Raw genomic sequence first — 22762 nt, 5'->3', positions numbered from 1 at the left:
GCGAAAAACGTCTATTCACTCCCCCTCTAGACGCTTAACCGGGCCAACAGAGACCAATTTGTCGGTTTTAAGAGGGTTTTCTATTGAAGGAGAGAAAGAAAAGATTCCATAATTATCCTTTTTTGCAAAGGGTCTTTGTGAGTATGATTCGAAGTGAGGAGCCTTCCACTTGATCTATAGAGGATTTTCTTCAGAAAGGTTAGTGTCAAACCCTTTACTTCATTCATTTCCATGCATATGATTGATTTTGGCATGTTGAAGCATATATGTGTTTCTTTGAATGTAATGATTTTTGCTTCATGATTTCTCTACTTTTCGATGTTGAAATTGCATGTTAGGAGTAGTAGGACATGTTTTTATCATGATTGCATTAAAAAAAAAAAAACAACCATGCTAGGATGTCAAAATCGCATGTGTATGTTGAAGTTCTTCTTCAGGCGGTCGATTGGCCTCACCATTTTGAAGGCTATAGGCGGCGGTCAATTGACCCCTGGTCGATGACCAATTCTCGAGATTGCTCATTTTGCACTCTCTCTTGATATTTTTGGTGATTCCAAGTATCTAAGTGTCTTCACACATGGTAGAGCATGTTTGATTGATATTGGTTAATCTTTTCTTTAGAGTTTGCATGATTTGTCTACAAAAAAAATCACTTTTTATAAAAAAAAAAAGGATTTGCATAAGTTTTCTCAAAAATATTAATGTTTTTCAAAGCTTTCAAGTTATTTGGGGTCATACATCCATGAACGACATTTGGATTTTCTCCAATCTTTTCAATGTAGGTCAAGTTGGGTTTGTAGTTCTCCTTCCAAAAATACACACTTTTCAAAATGGTTTTATGATTTTCTCTTTAAATAAACCAAAACCATTTATGATATGGCTATTGAATGGATTAAAAAACTCTTTTCTAGAAGTTCATGGAATTTCAAGTTGGGTTTTATGATTTTCTTGCCAAAGAAATCAAAATCATGCAAACGCTAAAAATTTTCGTAAAGAACCCAAAAATTATTTTAACTTGAGTTTAAAATAATTTTTGGCAACTTTAGATGGCTTGATTCCTCTTTTTAGGATATGTAGGTAGTTTGTAGATATATCCATACCAAAAAAAAAAAAACTTAAATCCCTCCTTCATCTATTCTTCATTTTTCTTTGTTGTTTGTATATTGGAAATGATATGTATGTATGTTTGATTAGGCATTAAAGTAGTAAGACTTTCACAAGTCCTACAAAATCCTTTTCAAGAGTAGATGTTGAATATTTCAAAGAAATGGGATGTACACAGACATACACACAAGGTAAGCATAGTAACCATTCAAAAGAATGGGTGTTTTAGGGTGCTAACACTTTGAATTATAATTTGAAAGAATTTAAGGTGTTACCTTCCTTATTCAAAATTGTCCTCTCAAACCTAATCTCTTTAAAAAAGTTTTCTTTATTTTTCCTTTTCAAAAATTAAAATACAGTGGTGACTCCATTTTTCTACAGTAAAAAAGGAAAATTTAGAGGAATAATGGTTTTTGGTACTTTACACTTGTTTGATTTCAAAATTATCACCAAATATTGGCAATCTAAATGGGTCTTCAAAACCTGATGTTGACAAATCTCAAGGATTAAGAACCCTAAACTATTAAGTTCCGAAATAATGAAGCCAAATTCAATGAAGGTAAAACAATAATCCTTAGCGGTTTGACAACCTAAAGTTGACTTGGTCTTAAAAAGAAAAAAAGAGAACAAACCCCAGAGATTGTATAACTCCAAACTGACTTGTCCAATGAGAGATGATAGACCTTAAAGGTTTCAAGACTCCCAATTACCTTGACTAGTTAAAAGGTAAGAAGAGAGGCCTCAAGGGTTTGATAGCCTCAAATTAGCTTATCCACTTGAAGAGTAAAAAGGTAGACCTCAACGGTTTGATGACCTTTGTTAGCCTTCGTAGCTATATAATAATATTTGATGTATTTTTATGATATCCACTTATTTTTGTAGTCCCTCTTTAACCTATCTTTGCAGATCAAGTTAGTACAGGTACAAGTGACAAAGACATGAAAGTATTGGATCAAATGCAAAGATCGAGTGGACATTCAAGAAGGAAAGATCAAAGTGGACAATCACTTGAAAGAAATCAAGCACAACCAATGAAGAACATGTAGAAACATGTGTATATTAAGGGAGTGCTTGAGGTAGGAAATATTGTATCTCTTGCAGTATTATCTCACGCATGTTTATTGAGCGAGAGTTAAGCAAATTGCATGTGCATAGTAGTTCTTAAGAGTATGTAGGATATCACCAAAACATAAGTTCTATACTTATGAGTTTTCAAAGAACAAAACAAAGAGTTTTATATATATATATATATATATATATATATATATATCTTATACTTACTATGTTTTAATATGGGACAAGTTTTAAATCATCTTAGTATTATAAACTTTCACAAACTTGGTCCTGTTTACGTTAAAACCTCATATAAGCACCTAAAAATCAAGTTAATGAAGAAACAGGGCAAACCATTAGTGGTTTGGCCTAGGTTGCTTCGACAGTTTCAGACAGAAAGATAAATGGAATTTGGCCTGAATGAAACCGTCCATGGTTTGAACAAATTGTTGATGATTTAGGGGAATCCGTAGACGATTTGCGTCAGGATTCTAAACCCAATGACTATAAATGACTAGTTTTCAAAGTAATTAATTATTTTATAGGCCTAATGACCATAAAACGGCTAGTAGCTCAATTTGCCTATAAATAAAAGTCCAAATGCATGTTTACAAATTCATCTTAGTGATTAACATCTTTTGAATATCAATCTCAAGCACTTTGCATTTAGTTCATCATCTCAAGTGCTAAAAATCTATTTTGCTCTCTAATCTTGTAGTGATTCATTACTTGAGGGATTTGTGTGAGCTTTATATTGTATCAAATATATGCTCTGTGATGACCCAAAAATTTTGCTATATTTTTTTTATCCACATATTAAACTCTGATACCATGCTATAATATCCCAAACCCTAAGTGAGTACCGAGCTGACCTGCTCATCACATATATCTACCATGCAGTGAAATCATACACATAATATCCTAGATATAATACTAGAGCACTAATGTCATCATAGTTATATAGGTTACTCTCCAAAATTAATACTACAATACGACCCCCAGATGTATAAAAAATATCACTATATACATAATCGATATCACCAGCACTTACTTTAAATAATACCATCTATGTCATATCCTGTAACTCTAGGCTCGATCCCCTCGTGGTCCTGAAATGTTGAAATATTTATTGGGGTCAGACACCTCTCAATAAGACGAAATAAATTATTCTCACTGTGTGGCAGATGAGTTTTACATATTTAAACATAGCTATTAATTAAATTGTAACTGAAAGCATCTATATAACAATCATAACTCACACCTATGCATTTCAAGGTACATATTTTCTACTCAAACATACTTTAACGTAATAGATAATTCTATTTTCATAAAACTACATATATACATAAGATAGTTCCTTTCCTTTCCCTTGATGGTTCTAGCATAACATCATGAATTAACCTCTCATGATCGGGTTGTGCGACCTAAGGGCTGTACTTAACCATGATTGACCTACCAGGTTAAGTCAAACATATTATAACATAACTATGCACAATTGCCCACCCAACCTTGTCCGCCCATCCTACGCTTCTCAACACTTTTCGAGTCGGCACACAGTAGGTATCCTACGCTTCTCAACACTTCAGGGCTAATCGACTCCGACACTGACACTTTTTGAATAGTGTGGCAGCACTGCCAGCTATACACCAAACCTGGTTCGCCCATCCTACTTTTCTCAACCCTTCTCCGGTCGGCACACATGGGAATTACATTGTCTAATCTTGCTAGCTAGCTACGGTACCATGCTTTGAACATAACTAGCCCATCAGGGTTTTGATATCATATAGTACAATTTATAAAACATAACTAATAACGTAATCTCATTTCATAATCATGATTTCATAAATCTGTATAAAGCATGTTTTCACTGTCATATCATATCTATCATATCATAATTGGTATAAAACCATCATATCATAACTGTCTCGGTATAAAACCAACATATCATATCATAACTCGGCATAAAGCCATCATTTCATAACTTAGCATAAATCTATCATGTCAAATTACTACATAAAACTGTTATATCATATTTTCATCATATTCATAAAATTCTAAAATAACTATAAAATCATATACATAACATTTCCTGTACTCAATATAAAATCATAATCTGTTGTATATCGTCATAAAATATTCTAATTGTAATCGTATAGTCATTTCTCATGCCACACAATTTGAGTAATAATTCTTAATATAATAATTACCCAGAAAAAATATAAGTTTTGTTGAAAAATAATATATAACCTTTTCTAGGGTTTTCTTAAACTCATAATACCAGGTTTTCCCCAAATACACATTTAATAAATAAACCATAATTTTTATACCCTTAAAATTACTCAGAAAACCATATACAATATTCCAGTAATCACATACCATGATTTAACCGAGTGAATTTCTAAAATAGCAGACAAAATTTTCCCCCTTACCTTGGCCTTGGAGTGGTGCCTAGGAAGCTAAAACCTAAATTCTACTTCGATTAATTTGTTAAGGATCGAAGCCGAGACCTTGTGGTGGTGTCTGATCGTCGATTCAGTTGAATATTGGGGAGAAATTGAAGAGAGAGAGAGAGAGAACCGTGAGAAGGGAAAGAAATTGCATGTCTCTGGAGTGGTGTGGGAAATGTTCTTGAAGCCAAATTGCTTCAGACCCTGTACGTAGTGGGACATGTTCTGAAGCCAAATTGCTTCAGAACCTACTGATAATAATATTATATATATATATATATATATATATATATATATATATATACATATTATTCCAATAAGTTTCATTATCACTATAATACCATTCATTTTATTTTTTTAATTAATTAATTAATTAATATTATTTATTATTATTAGTATTATTGGATTAAACTTACACACATATTATTTTTGGGGTCGTTAGATTCTCCCCTTATAAAAATTTCGTTATCGAAATTTGCTAATCATCACTTATTATCTGATTAATACTGGGGCCTCGATAAAAAGGTGTGGGTACCTCTGGCGTATTTCTTCCTTTAGTTTCCATAAAACTTCTTCAATTGCATGATTACACTAGAGTACTTTCACTAATGGAATTTTTTTGGTGCTTGGTTTCTGCTCTTCCTACTCTAGGATCCAAATCGGCACCTCTTCATATGATAAGGTATCTCCAAGTTCTAGTGCCTTATAGCTAATTATATGGGACAGATCTATGACGTACTTCTTCAACATAGATACATGAAATATGTCGTGGATCCTAGCAAGGGCTGGGGGTAATGCTAACCTGTAAGGGTATGAGCAACGAAATGTTCAACATCTATTTCAAGTGGCATGCAATAGTTATCAAATGTTAGGATGTAAATTCACCAGCATTATCCAAATGAATCGATTTAATTAGATAATAAGGAAAATGAGTTCGAAATATAATCAGTTGAGAAAGAAGTCTAGAAAATGCAATATTATGAGTAGAAAGCAGAGAAACATGTGACCATCTAGTAGATGCATAAATTAAGATCATGAAATATCTAAATGGTTTAGATGATGGATGTATTGGTCCACATATATCACCATGAATTCTTTGTAAGAAACTATGAGATTTAAGACTTACCTTTGATATAGATTGTTTGATAATTAATTTCCTTTGAGAGCAAGCAGTACACATGAAATCATTTGATAAAAGAATCTCAGGTTCTTTAGTGGATGACTATGTGAATTCTCAATGATTATTTGCATCATTACATCTTCAAGACATCCAAGACAATCATGTCAAATTGTAAATAACTTTTCTTCATTGCACTTCTAGTGCAAGACATTATATGACTCAATTATTTCAATCTTTGTATAATACAATTTAGAAGATAAAGTTAACTATTTTTATAAAATTTGTTTCTTCCCAGAAACAATAGAAGTAACATAAAAGAATTATTTACTGTCTTCATTTGTAGTTTCAATGTGATATCCATTGAGTCATAAATCTTTAAAGTTTAACAAATTTCTTCTAGATCTACTGGAATATAAAGTTTCATCAATTTGTAATAAAGTATCATTGGGTAACTTTATATTAACTCTTACAAAGCCTGATGGAATTGGTGTGATCCCAAGAGGGGGAGGGGGGTGAATTGGGTTTTAAAATGTTTTTTGCTAATTTAAATAATTATGCCCATTCACCACATAACATATCCCATTCAACATATACAGGTGTGTGGCATCTTATTTAAATTAAATGTGTGCATGAGAATAATTAAGCAATCAAACAATCATTCATTCACATGCTGAAATTAAAGTGCAGGAATTTAAATAAGATAGAGAGAACAACACTAGATTTGTTATCGAGGTTCGACCAAACCAGCCTACATCCCCGCCTTGGGCTTACCCCCAAGGATTCCATTATACTTGCTCACTTAAACGGGTGGAGCAAAAGCCTTTTACATCCTCTCCTTACGGGGCGAGGAAAACTCTAGTTCAATTACTAGGCTGAGTCAAACTAGTCTTATTTGCGGGGCTGAAACTCTCCAGTTTAATTCCGGGTTAAACCGAACCGATCTCACTTACGGGGCTGAGACTCCCCAGTTCAATTAACGGGCTGAACCCAACCGTTATATCAAAACCATTTTGTACATGAAAATGCTTCTAAAACATACAAGCAGAAATGTACACATTAAGCTCAAATAAATGCACTCTCTAATGATATGAAATGTGCTCAGTAGAGTAAGGGCGTTTTCCAAATAAATATTCTAATTTTTGAAGAAAGATGTATATGATAAAGTACTTCAAAGATTTGAACCTTGATAAAATATTCTCTTAAAAATATGTTTCAAATGCACCGGAGAATCAAGGGTTTGTTCTAAAAATGTTTTTGCAAAATTAATATGTAAGATCTTTGATATTATATAAAACATGCAATAAAAGCTTCAAAGATCATATGTAAAACAAATATATTCTCCAATGAAGATTTGCAATAATACTGTTCGGAAAAGATAAGATTTATGCTTAAAATGTTTTTGCAGTAGCCACACTTTAAAAATAACAGCCCAATAAAAATATTCTCTTAAAAAATGTTTTCAACAAAAGAATAAAAGAGGGTTTGGAGAGTATGAAAAGATTTGACCCCAAAATGATTTTTCATGTAAAAGAGTATGTGGGGGAACTTTGATTAGCAAAATAATTTGAGAGGATTTGGGGAGTTAATCAAAGTTGCTAATCTTGGCTTATAAAGGGGTATTTATAGACTTTCTAAAAATTATGACCGTTGGGGACATGCTCGGTATTATTAAGAAAGTTGAATTAATTTTAAATCTGTTTTAGCATTTAAAAAATGCCCCAACCCGATAGTTTCGATCGACCGAGCCTTAGGTTCGATTGCCCAACTAGACATAACAAAAGGAAAGGCAATTTTGGAGTTCGGGTGCCCGAGTCTGGGTTTGGTTGGCTGACCTAAGGAGAAAATCATTCTGTCCGTGGTTCAGTCTCCCGGTCTAGACTTCGGTTGACCGAAATCAAGTGTTCAGTTGCCCAGGGGTAAAATGAACATGAGGTTCGGTCGCTCAGGTTGGTGAATATGTGTCAGGTTAGGGATTTGGTTGCCTGGGGAAGATATGGTCAAAATATGTTCAGTCGCTCGAAGCATGGTCAAACTGTTGACTTCTCAACAGTTCGGGCACCTGAGGTGAAATGAACCCCTGGGGTTTAGTCGCCCGACCTCTCTCAAACTCCTTAATAATGTTCAATTTAATTCAATTTTAACACTCCTAAATTTTGTATGAAATATGTGCATGAGTGTAGGGACCTAGAGTCATACTAGGCTCTTATTGAGGCCGTTTTGAGATAGTCCCAAAAATCTGGCGTCGATTGACCGTGCCTTAAGGTCATTCGGTCTCTATGGTCAGTTTATGGTATTTTTGAGCATACAAGTCATATCATGCAGATGCATGCATTATTACAGACCAAAGATATAAAAATTAAATGCAATTACATATAAAACACAAATGTCTTCGTCTTCTTCTTTCTTTTTTTACTCTTCTGACTTCATGGAATGCTTGATCGTATAGTCTTTAAGTCCTGCATGCTTCCATCGTTGTTTCCTTATGTGTGTGTTAAATAATTGGACCTGTTCACATGCTAAATACACACATAAGAAACATGTGCTTTGTCAGCATAAAAAACAGGAATCAGACTCAAAAAGTCAGCAGAACCTTCAATCAAATTTGTAGAACCAGATATTGTATTAACATTTGTTGAAGATATATTCAAGTAATGAAAAATATTTCCTATCTCGAAGAATTATGTGCATTGCAACACTATCAACTAAACAAACTTTTTTCATAGACATCTTAGAATTGATCAAAGCTTTAGTACAATCCATGCTACAATACATATTTTAAAAACTCATTATTATAATTGATCATAACAATAATAAATACGACAATTTATTTATTGAAATTCAAATACAATATTGCTTACTTTATATCTTAAAATATTACATTATTATTTTCTTCTTGAGTTATAAAGAAATCAGCAACATCAAGATAAACAGAGTTGGATAGTTCAACATCAAGGTCTATTGGAACAACATTATCAACAAAATTTGTTTCAAATTCTTTACTCTTTTCCTTTTCTTTTATAGAGGCTTGGTATAGATCTACCAAGTGTCTGGGCGAATGACAGGTATGCGACAAATGACCTTTTCCTCTACATCTTTAGTATTTATTTTCATGATGCCTAAGTCATTGATCCTAATCATTATCCCGCTTCTTAGGACCATCTCTCTTTTGGGGGTCATCTCTCGTCTAGGGGATTGCAGCCTCTCATCAATGTTAGTAATTATTTTGACCACGACTATGACTATGCCCACAACCATGTCCGCAACCACGAGATGTATTCATATTCACTTCAAGGAATGAGGATGAACCAGTTGGACGAGTTTGGTGTTTTTTAATCAAAAGTTCGTTATTTTGCTCAACAAAAAAAAGACATGATTTAAGTTCAGAAAATTTAGTAAATTTTCTCTTTCTATATTGTTGATAGAGGAGCACATTAGGGGGATAAAAAGTAGTAAATATCTTTTCAAATATGTTTTCATCAATAATGTCTTCACTATATAATTTTAGTTTCAAACTAATCTTATGCAGAGTTGAGTTATATTCACTGACTGTTTTAAAATCTTGTAACCTTAGGTGCAACCATTCAAGTTGAGCATTTGGTAAAATCACAGTCTTTTAATGGTCAAATCTATCATTTAAATTTTTCCATAAAATAAGTGAGTATTTGATAGTAAGATATTTAGTCTTTAATTTTTCATCTAAATGATGACGGAAGAAGATCATAACTTTTATGCGATCTTGTAGGGATGCAGTATTTTCATTTAAAATAATGTTTTCTAAGTTCATTGCATTTAGATGGATATCAACATCAAGAATTTATGATAAATAATTGTTGCATTTGATATCAAGGGGAACAAATTCAACTTTGTTTAGGTTCGACTTCTGAATAAATTAATAATAATAATAATAAGATAATTTAGAAAAACAAAATGTAAAACTGAAATAAAATTGAGATAATAATAGATATAATATTACTTCCACCCTTTCGGGGGTACTTAAATATGTTTTTTTTTTTTTTTTTTTCAGGAATATTATTTTTTCTTAATTTGTACTTTTCAGAAGTATGATTTCAATTACAATACGAAAATGAGTAATAATTTACTACTACTTTCAGAGAATAAATGTATAATCTCATATGGAGGATAAATGTCTCACCTCGGACGTTGATTGTCACATCTTGTCGAAAGGTTAAAAATATACCCTCTTCAAGATGTTTATCTCTTCAGGAGATTAAATATATAGTTTCTTTAAGAGATCTATCTTACCATCTCGTCTTAAGATTGTTACTCTTTAAACTTTAAAAAGCATATTTTTTTAGTGAATATTATACTCTTGTGGAGTAAAATTTATAAGAAATAAATTAAATAAGATTTAAAAAAATATTTCAGATAGTTAGAATCTCGTGATGATAACGTGTTATAAAAGATATAGGAAAATAAATAAAAACGAGATATAAATTTTACATAGTTCGACTATGCTTACACTACGGGTGGATGGGATAAAAAACTTTACTATCTTGGGAGGAATTATAAAATAATTTGGAATTGATTTGTACATTGTTCTTAGGGCTGGTTCTTCACAATATGGGGCCCTAGGCGAATGATTTGAAATGATACTAATTCTTCTATTTTTTTTTCTTCGTTTTTCATATCCGGATTCATATTTTCTCTTTGACATAATTAAATTTCAAAATTAACACTAACTATAAATTGACAAATTATGTAAACAAATAAAAATAAATTTAATAAATCTATAAAAATAATAGATTGAAATAATATAACCTGATAATTATTATTATTATTGCAAATCGATCGGCGAGCGAGACTTTAGAGATATTGAATTCTTACCGGATACAGCACTCTAACCTCAAAGTTTCCAAAATCTAAGAAAAAATAGGAAAAAAAAATTCAGAATGAAAATAATAGAAAAATAATACACAAATATTGAAATCAAAATTAGAGTTAATGAAAATTACAGAGAATCAGTGGCCCGAAGATGATGAATACAAGAGTTGGAGTAAAAATCATAAAGAGACCAATAGATGAGAGTGAAAGATGAAAAATTTTTTTTAGAGAGACTAAGAGAGAGAGATGAGAGTAATAGATAATTAGAAATATAATAAAGTTGTTAGTTGGGAAGTCAATAAGACTTGAAAAAGAAAAAAATTAAATTGTATTTATTTTATATTTTAAAATATAATTTTATTTATTTGTTAGTTGGAAAGTCAATTATGAGAATAGAGTATAATAAATAATATTAATATTATTTAATTAAAAAAAAATTTGAAGCCCAAAAACTATATTATTATATTAAAAAAAAAATTTAAAGGCCCCAAAAATAGTGGGCACCTCAACTGCCTAAAAGCAGAGCCGGCCTGATTATTTTCTATCTCTCATATTTTTTATCTTTTCTATATGTTTAGAGAGAGAGAGAGAGAGAGAGAGAGAGAGAGAGAGAGAGAGAGCTCTTTTATACGATAATAAGGATAGTATATTTTTTATAGTGGTGAAAGATGAAAGGGGTCACGGACATATATATTTTTCATAACATCTGTAAAAATTATCTGTAAACAAGGTTCCCTTGCCTGTCTTTTCTAATAATCCCAATAACCCAAAGAGCTAAAAAACAGAAAAAACTTACTGATGCTTGGCAGATTGAACTGATCTGGACCGTTGAAAGCGATGATCTAAAACGCCGTCCGTGTGGGATTTGGGGGAGGCAGGCGAACCATCCCCACCGATGTCTTCCGGTCTTTTTGTTGTTTGTGTGTTCTCTGATCTCTCAGGAGGCGCTGTTATCTATTGAAGTTTGGTGAATCCACCGGCAAGGCTATAGGATGCGGTCACGGGTAGGTCGGACTCCGATGCGGAGAGAGTCAACGTTGACCCGTGCAGTGAGTGCGGTCTTCTCCTTCCTCCGCTACGCCGAGTTCGAGATCCTCTTCGTTCTCTTCTTCCTCATCGCATTTCTCATCTTCAAAGATCTCGTAATCTCTCTCTCTCTCTCTCTCTACATATTTATTTTTCGTTTGGGTCAATTTTCGGGCTTGTTCTTCTGTAATTCGTGTTTACAGCTCTCTTTTGTTGGGGAGAGTTTTCCTCTATTTCGAGAATTTAAGAATTTAAAAAAAAAAAAAAAAATAGAAGCAAAAAGGCTAAGAAAACGTAGCAATAAAGGAAAAAAAATTCCTTCTTTTTTCTTTGGTGTCAGCGAACCAAACAAGCTTCGAGTTGGATCACATCAGAAGATCCTCTGTCTCGCATTTGACTCCTGGAAAACTAGAGAAAAATAAGAAATTTTTTTTTTTTGGTTGTTGTGTGTCGATATAATTTGATTAGTGTGGTTGTTTAGTTCGGAAGTAGATTGTTCGGAACATTTCCTTCAATCTTGTTGAAGTCTCCACATGTCTGCCCGTTAATTAAATAAATATAAGATAGTCCCAAGATGCCCCTAATGTGGATTGCTGGAAATAAAATTGATTAATATTGAATATTGTGGCACCAAAAGCAATGATCAAGAGCTCGTGGAGGATAAGCTAATATTATATGTATTGTTCAGGATTCTCAATTAAGGAAAGATATATGATAATCTACCAGCAGAGTAAATAATTCAATTACTCATAATTTATTTTCCAAGTTGTCTTTGAGGGAAAATTACTATTGATGTGTGATTTTCAATGCAGCTTATGTCATTACATTCTCAATTTGTCGTGAGTTGTTACTTTATAAATGAACTTTTCCATGTAATACTTAATGAGAATATGCTGAAATGAGAGAGAACCAGCTCCCATCTTGGTCAAGTTCATTTTTATTTTTGATAGGAATAGTGTCTTCTATGCTATGAGCTAGTATTCTGTTTTTGCATAAGAATATACAATGATAGGAGAACAAGATATCCTCCAAAAGAGAAATATAAAAAAATTACAAAATGCTGCTCTTGTACCTCTTTGAAGGTTCGCCCAAAAACCCCAAACAAGTGACCCCAAAAAGAAGCCAAAAAGAAGCCAAAAACACTACCTTGGAAATTCAAGTATTTCTCTCAGTCAAGAATGCATAGAATAGCAAAAACTTGCACAAATCCATAAGGGTCTTCCCCATCTACTCTTTTTGAAGCCATAACATCTCACAAGCAAGCAGTTTCCCACAATCCAAGGTGCTACCCACAAATTATCAAAACTAGAAAAGAGCAGTCCATGTATGGTTTGCTGCCCATCCATGAAGAAAAAGGTTTTCATTTTTTCATAGGCTAATGACACATTATGCACGTATAAGCATTGATGTTGTTATAGGCTCTTCCAACTTGTAAAAAAAATTGTATGTATTAACCCTATTAAGAGTTAAAAGTCCACATGGATGTCCAAAACTGACAGGGAAGTAGGAACATTTACCATCCATATGATGTCTTAGGGGAAACTGATTGGGGCTAGGAGTTTTTAAGAGGTGAACAAAAAAATCCCCCACTTAAACTCTCTCATCACTCTTATTGAAGGGAACAAAATGATGCATAACATTAAGAAAGTTAGAAAGCTTGTCAACCTTTCTTTCATTGATAGTCTTGAAAAAGAAGAATGGAAATCCTAAGAAGGAGAACCCCCCTCGAAAGAAAAGAAAGAGTTGATTCGTACATTATGAAGAAAAGAAAGGTTAAATGAATGAGGCACCAACATCTCTAGTGAAACCTTATCTACCCAAACATCCTCCTAAAACCAAATCATGTTGCCATTACTCACTTTGAAACTCGTGAGAGGGAAGAACAAATAGCAACTCGGGAAATGAACTTCTAAGGAAACACATGAGAAACCATACCACTTCCTCTAGTATCCCACCCACTACAATGAAACCCATACTTTTAATCACTATTTTTTTTGTAGGGAATTAGCCTCTAAGAGACACCTTCACCTATGTTTTCCAATTAGAGAAATGTTTTTAGATACCCATCATCAAACCTAGTCCCCCTTTAGACTTAGGTCCTTTAATCACCTCCTAGCTAACAAGATAGTCTCTTTATTTCTCCCTAATACTAGACCAAATAAAATCACGCATCAACCCTTTTAGAACTCTAGAAACACTCATGGGAACCCTAAAGAAAGATAAGAAATGAATGAGCATGTTGGAAAAGGAAGCACTGATAAGTGTAATATGACCTTTGAGATAAAGTATGCCCTCTCCCACCCTTCCGCCTCCTATCCACTGTCTTTACCACCCGTCCCAAAAAGCCATGGAAGTAGGATTGTCTGCAAGAGGGGGACCTAAATAGGACAATGGCCAATCTAGAGAATGCATCTCGACAAAGCCTTAAAACCCTCTAAATCACTACATCCCAAACTAATGCAACCACTCCTTTTTTGGAGATGTTGATTTTAATCTCAAAATCTTTTTGAGAACTTTCAATGAGATAATTATCTTTTAGAATTTCACAACATTATCCTTGAGAAAAAAGGTATTAATCATGACCAAACTAAATATGTGATTCCTCCACCTACTATTAATAAGTTCTTGAAAACAAGGCATGATTCAAATGAAAAATATTTGCCTTTTCTTTTGTATTGTATTTGCTATTGTTATTAGCATGGTCTTAAATTTCCATGAAATTGTTAAAATTTCTATTGAATTTCCGATTTCCATCACCCTCGAAATCAAAATGGCAATCAATTTGTGTTGAAATCTCAATGAATCATCCAAAATTCATTGAAGTCTCAAATTTTTAGCGAAACGTGTTGAAATTTTAACTATGTGAGAAATTTTGTCAGAATTCAAATGAGAAATTTAGGAGTGAAGTGAAATTTCTATCTTAATTTATTTTATCAAAACAAAAGATTATTACAAGTGCTTTTGAAATTATATGAAAAAAATAAACTTATAGTAACAGTTTATTTAACCATTCATTTCTGAATTATCATTATTTGTATAATAAATAATATTTAAATGATTTATGAATTTTATTTGTATTAATTGAATTTTTTAATGTACATTATCTTATAAAAATGTTTGATACACATACTATTTTACAACTTTTCCATCTCATACAAAACATAGACATATTTAATTTGTAATATAGTAGTCCTAAAACTTATATTATTATTTTCGTTTACCATTTCTAAAGTTTCACAAAGAATTCCATACTTTACTACTAATTTCCGCTATTTTTTCAAATTGAAATCGAAATTGAAATTTCTGCCGAAATTTCCGAAATTTGAGTTGAAATCGAAATTTAAGACCTTGGTTATTAGATGCTTTGAAAGTTTATAAATGTCTCTTTCTCCTTCTTTTGTGTCTACTCTAGTACATAAAGTATCAAAAGCTCTATGTTTAGCTTTACTAATTGTCTTTTTTGCATTTTTCTTGCCTCTTTATACTTTTCAAGGTTTTCTATATTCCTACAACTTTGCCATGTTTTATGCTAGTTTCTTTTTTGTGATAACGACTTTTTGGACTTCTTGGTCCCACCACCTTCTTTATTGCCTACGTATCTTCCTTAGGACTCACTTAAAATCCTTTTTCCTATCTTTATGATAGAGTTAGCCATTCCATTCCAAATAGTGTTCACATCTACCTTATCCCCTATTGTCCAATTACACTCTTTGATAATTTTATCTTTGAATTTTACTATGTTTCTTCCCTTCGAGCTCCACCATCTAGTCCTCTTGTGTTGATATATGTTGCTCTTTCTTTTCCATTTCTTAGCATATATATGCATGTACGTATATATGTGTGTGCGTGTGTGTGTATCTAGTACTAGGACTCTATGTTGTGTAGTGAAACTCACACTTGGGATAACTTTACAATCCTTATAGGATAGATGATTCCCTTTCCTAATTAAGAAGAAATCTATTTGAATTTTATTTTGCCCACTCTGGAAAGTTATTAGGTGTTCTCTTTTTAAAAAGCAGGTATTCAATATAACCAAATCGTAAGACATGGAAAAATCTAAAATTGTATTACTGGCCTCATTTTTAGCTTCATATCCATGACCTCCATGTATCCTCTCATAACTTATATTATTATTGTCCTTTCTAATGTGTCTCTTCAATCAGCCCTATGAAGGTCTTTACAAACGTTGGTATCCCTTGTATTACACTATCCATATCTTCTCAAAAAATGTATTTCAAGGTTTTTTGTTAAGCCTATTTGGGAAGCATACGCTCTAATGGCATTTACCATCTCTAGGCCTAGAGCTAGTGATTGCTTTGTTGACAGTGTAGGCTGTATTGCTACTTTTAATTGAAAATCCATATTATTGGTATTATTGCTGTTATTATTAAATTGTAGCTGTAGGGTTCTTAAAATAAAATATGTTTCCTTTGCTTTGAGATCTTGGGAGTAATGGAGAGGACTTATTTGGTCTTCTTTTAGGACTATGGTTTATCTTCATTCTTTGTCACCATGGTACATGATTTTCACTTGCATAAAATTTTCTTTGATATTAATGGAAGATTTATTTTTAAAATAAAACTCAATATTTATAAAGTTATCCAAAAAATAATTGCTTCAAGGTCTTTTGACAAAATGACAATAAAATTAATTGAGATAATTTGAAATTCGTAACCAGTTTATAACTGATGAGTGGTTTTATTTTTTTGAATTGAACATTCATGAAAGGAGGATTCTTTTTCTATTACATCACTTATATATTAATCACACCAGAGCAGTTCAAGAACCAGTAACGCATGCAGTTCCCTATGACTGATGCTTCTGGGGATAATTCTAACATGAAAAGAAACTAGGTGCAAAACTGAAGGAACTGATTCAAAATTGCTGGCGAGTGACCTGTTCACCTGACTGAATATATGCAACCTAAATCTTCACAATTTCATGTGATCTTATTAATTTTGTTTTACCTATACATTTTTTAATTGTAATTTTTCATGAGAAGTTGGTATAAGAGCATTAAAGAGGTCAAAATAATTTTGGAAAGGAAAGTACCCTTGCAGGAGCTGCACATTTCTTAAAGGAAGGTGTCACAGTATTTTATCTAGTTTTATTTTAAACATAAGAAGACTCTTGCTAGTGAGCAAGGCTCGCATTATGATGAAGATGTTGCTATGAGCCAATAAGGAATAATTGAGTTGATTCTGCAGTTATAAAATAATGCTAACACCCTTGCAAAGCATGAATTGGTATGAACATTCTGAAACATCATTTTTGTTTTGGAACACTGAATCTAAAAGTTGAATTCGATATTTCAACATGACACATTTTTCTACTAGTAAAAAGGGGAGAGTTATCACATTGCAATTATATTGTTATTAATTATTAATCTATTTTACAAAATAAAATCTCTTCTAGATTTAGAAGCACATTAATATCTGCTAGACAACCAGTTTACCTAAAAGCTTAAGCTATTAGGTTGTGGGCCAACAATGTATATCAAATTTAACACTCCCCTGCACGTGCAGCCTGACAGCACGTGGAGATATAAACACGATAGATAACATCCATTACAAGGAATACAGTAATTTTTTTTTTTTTATTTAAATGTGGGCAGTGAGACTAGAACCCAGGACCTCTTGGTAACCTGCTTTGATAACATGTTGGACAACCACTTTACCTAAAAGCTTAAGCTATTAGGTTGTGGACCAACAATGCATATCAAGCTTTAACAACACCCTCTCAAGTATACCCTGGACAAGTATACCCCTAATATATTGCATTTTACAGCATGTCCTGTATCACTATCCCATTCCCATTCCACGAACTAGAACATTTGCCATTCCGGGTAACATTGGTTGATTCCCTTTTGTGGAACCTTCTTCAAAATGCACTACTTAACCATGGCAGTTGGCTTTTTGCAGCATCAGTACGATGATTAAGAAAGCAGACTCGTAGTATTCATCCCCAAATTTGATATGCACATCTATAATTTTTCATCATGATGTCGAGGAGGCGATTTGACGGCCAAATTAGCTCAACTTCCTGTGAGCCAGGCGACTGACATTGGCAGCATATTAGAAGTTAAAATAGTTTATTAGTAGTAGTTCAATTCTAATAAGATGGATTGTAAAATTGGAGATGTTTGATTGGCTTTCAGCATTTAGGACCCTTTTTTTGGGCTTTGGATTAAGGGGACATTAGTTTTATAATTTTCTGATGCAGTAGAACTAAGATGCTCCTTGGTGATGTTGGCATTCTATATAACGGCCATTTGTTGCTCCTTGAGTGATGGATCCAAAAATTGAAGAAATGAATCTTTTGTTGACATGCGTGCATCCATTGTACTTGTCAGTTGTGATTTGTTAGATCCAGATCCTCACATTCTTACTCGTGATGTTAAGTAAATATTTACAGTTTCATGTGATTTAAAGTCTTATCGCACTAATTCTCCTGCTTTCATTCTTTTTATATTAGAAGAAAAATTTAGACAGAGCCACAGACATGGAGAGGCAGCAAGTTATACAAATGTAGAACATGGCAAGGACTAAACATTAAATAACTATATATGATAGATTCATCATGTTTATACTGCATGCATAGAGTAGTGTATTGAGGGTGTGTCTATGCCACGCCTTCATGTGTCTGACTTGGAGATGGTTCCTTTATTGAAGTGTCTGCTAAGTAGCTCTGGAAGTTTTTCATAGCTGAATTAAAAGGGTGGATTGAAATTAGTTTTGAAGTCAGAAAGCCTTCCAAGCCTTGTTATCTGATTATAGAATAACTTCTTGCTGGATAATTGGGTAAAATTCTGAAGTCCAAGCGCAAAGTCTCTTAGCAAACCAAATTCAAACATATGAACATAAAGAATTATCCTTGGGAAATCCATGAGTTGATTTTCATTTAATTTGCATTTTGGTTATGTTTGGATTGCAAAATAAAATAGGTTGGGAATTGAATAGCTATTGTAGAGAATAATAGAAATATAACAGTTAAATAAAAAAATATTTGCTATTCTAAGGCAAATGATCATGCAAAAGTTGGTTTTCTTCCAACCAACATGAAATAAAATAGGAATACACAGATATTGACCGATGAAATTTAGGAATAATAATTCCATTGGCTAGAATTGCATCAACTTGGTTGTTGCCAGTTGCCTTAAAATAGTACCAGTTTTATTTTGTAAACTATCATACTCCTACACAATAGCTATTTCATTCAACCCAATTCAATACCAATATATTTACGTTAATTCTTTTCATGGCTTGCTTATAACAATTATGACACCTTTTACACCTGGTTATGATTAGAAAGCTGGACTTATTTTTCATTTGAATTAGGTTATCATCCTCAAACTTAAGCTCTTGAACTTGATAAACGCATCTTCTTTAGACAGATGTTTTGACCAACCTTCTAACCAGACCCCTTTGATTTTATACAATTGGATATTGGGATTGCTCACTGTTTCCAGTCTTATTCAATTGCCACTTGTTATTCATAGTTCATAATAAGTTCGATGGAAGACTTTCCTGCCTTTAAGTCATTTCACTTTGATTTAGTCCCCTTTTTAAAACAAAATTCCAACTTTTCTGTTGTTGCTGTTGTTTGTTCCCTTGTTTTGGCAAATTTCTGTAGCTGGCCCTCTTATGGACGTGGAGGACTTAGACCTGCATATTACATTGACACATGGTAGGCTTCGGGCTGAAGTACCAAGTTCTCTGCAAAATTACACGCCCAAGGCGCAACACTCACTGCATGTTTGGTATGCAGGAATGGAATGGAATTGGGGAGAATGAAATTGAATTTATTACCTTATTTCGTCATCCTCTCAATTCAAATTTTCATTCCCTTCTTTTCTTATCCCATCCTATTTCGCAAACCAAACATGACGTTAGTATTTCCCACTATGTTGAAATCCTGCAGCAGATTTTTATCATGGTTAATTCATTTATTTATTTACTTGTTGCATGCATGCATTACTTTGCTTGTGCTGATTCTAGTAGTAAAAATTGACAATGATATGAATTGGTTGTAGACATCAAGGCCAGAGTACAATCAGATCCTTGTAAAGAAGCCTGGTGGTGGTGTTGATTGGTGGCCTTACTAGGAGTAAAGGAGATTTGGTTCGTATCAAGATTTATTCGTGTCATGCAGGATGTATCAACTACGCAAATTCTTTAATAAGCAGGGTAGTCCCTCCATGAAGGGCTGGTGTTCTGTGAATGCTTTTTTAGAGCAATCCTTTTAGAGCAATCCAGGGAGCTTTACTTCACTGGTTTGGTTTTCTTATTTATTATTGCTTTTGTTCTTCTTATTACGTGGAGGATTTTCTTATTCTCCTTTGATTTTTTGCTTTATATATATATATAACTATGCACGCTTGTGTAGGACATGCTGTAAAAATTCTTCTTTGGTCTCATGTAGTACAAATTGAAAATTAATTCCAGAAGTTTGATGGTTTTGTTGGGTTCAAGCTGCATTTGTTTTATTTGGTTAGGGGTATTTTGCCTGCTGGATTCTGTTTGTGTAGGCTTATATTTTAAGGAGCCTTACTTTTCATAACTACACATTTTACTGCATAAATTTGGATCATAAATTTATTAAAAAATTCCTTTAGGTGATTCATTTTTGTTCTCTGCATGTTCTTGAGGGACAGAAAGGATTTAAAAGTTTTTTTGGATAATTATGTACTTGGAAATCAGAAGTCCATTACCATTTGGAATCACTTACATGAAAGTGTTCTTTAGAAAAAAAAAAAAAAAAAAAAGAAATTTAGTTGAAAAAAGCATTAGTATGAGATTACTAATTTTTTTTTTTTTTCAGAAAAATATATATATTTTAAAAATACTTATTTTTTTAAAAATAAGTATTTATTCAAGTGTAATTAATTATTATTTATTGACACAAGTATTTAATTTAAATATTTTTATAATAAGTATTTATTTTTAAAGGAGTATTTAATGAGTATTTTTTTGATCTGAATTGCTAGTAATTGGATTGCCATTGTACCATAAACATTTTAAAGAGTCAACTGCCATTGCCATTGCCATTGCCAACATCAATAGTCAAAACTCCTAGGTGGATTTGTTTACCTTCTACATGATACTAAAGATTAAAGGTGAATTTAATATAGTTATTCAGAAATAGAGGGTCAAGTTTGTGGTTTTGCATGAGTAGATTGCAAATTGTTTGGCAAATTGTGTTAGTGATCCTTAGTGTGGTGATTATATATGTTTTAAAAAATCAACAGTAGGGTGACTAATGTTGAGTTGTCTGCAAAGGTAGAGTTGTTGTCTAGTAAGGTAAAAGAGCATGGAAAATGCCTTCGACATTATTACTAATTCTTCGAATAAGCTTACAACTAAAGTTAGATATAGCTGCTAATTCTCCTCGCATTTTTGAGTGATGTGAAGGCTGATCTTCAAACTGTAATGATGATGGTTCTCTGAATGAATTTGATTTGTTCTATTCTTTGGAATGCTATAGTGATTCCATAATGTGAATGAAGCTCAAAGGTTGTATTTGGGTGAATCAAAATTAAAAGGAATTACTTGAATTTGGTGGATTAAACATCATGAGATCATTACGAGGAGATTTAGCGAGATCAAAACATAGGATGAGATTAAGTGGACCACGTTACTAGCAATTTGTACCTTTCATCTACAACCTTTTGGTTTGAAAGACAACAAGACAATGGTAGATTACACGAGTAGGTATATCATTTGGCTACTCAAGCCAACATAAAATGGAAAGAGGATGTGATGATTGCTTTGTATAGAAAATAGTTGAAGCTAGTTATTTGCCTCTAAGCTTTCTAAATGTTGTCTCGTTAATGTGTTAATGTAGAAATGCAGTACAGGTTGCCACGTAGATTAAGGAGGATATGCTATGTAAATCTCCTAAATCTACAATGACCCGTCAATTACTAAAAGCTACTGGTGGAATTGTGCATGTGAAGTCAATTGAGTAGTTGGGTAATCCCCTGGAAGAGTCCTCTGCATTCAAAATAGCTTATAAGGTCCAACAAGCAATTAACTACTTCAAATGTCAAGGTTTTAGGCATTTAGCTGCATAATGTCATAACCAAGTTATGGAAATTGTAGAAAAAATGTATGAATATGATTATGCCATCCAAGTAATTGAAGTTGAGCTTGAGACAGAAGTCCCAAGTGACATGGATGACTATACCAACTTGAAAAATTATTTAGTACTTCAACCTACTCTCTCTTCACTTGAAGAAAGTGAAGATTGGAGATGAGCCAAATCTTTTCGTTTGAGGTGACTTGTAATAAGTAGCTTAGTATTTTGGTTGTTGATCCTCACAATTGTAAATATATGTTCCTTAAAAAGGTTTGTTGAAAGTTATATTTGGAGTTGAAACCCATATAAAATTGTTTGAGTAAATAATTCCATCTTGAAGGTCTATGGTATTGCATGCTTACTTTCAAGATTGATTCAACCGGGGGAACAAATATCCTTCCTCTCAAGATTTGTCATATTCTCATGGGCCGTCCATGGTTGCTTGATAGTAGGAAGGCTAAGCATGATGCTTATGAAAACTTTTATACCTTTTACATGGACAAGAATAAGTATAGGTTGATTCCATCTTGAGATTTTCTACTCACCGAACTGCAGCAATGCTCTTTTCTTATGAAACAAGATGACTCTTTTCATGGTGATGGTCTCCGAAGTGTTTTCCTCAACTCGGCAGGGTTGAGTTATTTTTCTTTTTAGAGAAAAAGAATTGATGTATGATGCTTATGTGTAGTTAGAGGTAGGTTTGTAATAGGTGCGTTGTCTTGGGGTTTGTTTGTAATTTCATGTGTCTTAAGGGGTTTTGTATATTTCACTATTTCTTGTAATTTAGACATTCCTATAAATAAGGTGCGAATGCCAGGTAAGAGCTAGTTTTTTGTGAATTTGAATTGACAAGTGTGTCCCCCCCCCCCCCCCCGCGGGCGGGTCTTCTTCTTCTTCTTCTTCTTCTTCTTCTCAGTAACTGTGTTTGGGAGCTTGAAGTTTGGATCTTGGATTTAGATTTGTGTGGATTTGGATAAATTGCTATATAAAATTATATTGAATTTTGTCTAATCTGTACAAATGCAAATATGCGACTTAATCTTGCTCCAAAACACAACCCAAGAGTATTACAAAAAACAAAGCCTATCATTGA

At 32.9% G+C, this 22762-nt stretch overlaps 1 protein-coding gene across 1 annotated transcript; it reads left to right on the top strand.

The window, feature by feature from the left end:
- Positions 1-11391: 11391 nt before the first annotated feature.
- LOC131153001 (uncharacterized) lies at positions 11392-20062 on the top strand. Its single transcript, XM_058105007.1, has 2 exons — positions 11392-11708; positions 19625-20062. Exons 1-2 carry the CDS (start codon positions 11559-11561, stop codon positions 19694-19696), a joined length of 222 nt encoding a protein of 73 aa, XP_057960990.1. The 5' UTR covers positions 11392-11558; the 3' UTR covers positions 19697-20062.
- Positions 20063-22762: the final 2700 nt, after the last annotated feature.

This window comes from Malania oleifera, chromosome 4 (genome assembly GCF_029873635.1).
Source record: "Malania oleifera isolate guangnan ecotype guangnan chromosome 4, ASM2987363v1, whole genome shotgun sequence".
Taxonomy (NCBI): Eukaryota; Viridiplantae; Streptophyta; class Magnoliopsida; order Santalales; family Ximeniaceae; genus Malania; species Malania oleifera.
The sequence above is the reverse complement of the archived record's forward strand: the minus strand, read 5'-3'. Positions and strand labels throughout refer to the sequence as shown.

What these genes read in the sequence shown, in the direction of transcription:
- LOC131153001 (XM_058105007.1), top strand. Translation starts at nt 11,559, where the DNA reads ATGCGGTCACGGGTAGGTCGGACTCCGATGCGGAGAGAGTCAACGTTG. An exon ending in TTCTCATCTTCAAAGATCTC is followed by an intron (nt 11,709 to 19,624) that starts GTAATCTCTCTC and finishes AATTGGTTGTAG; the next exon opens with ACATCAAGGCCAGAGTACAA.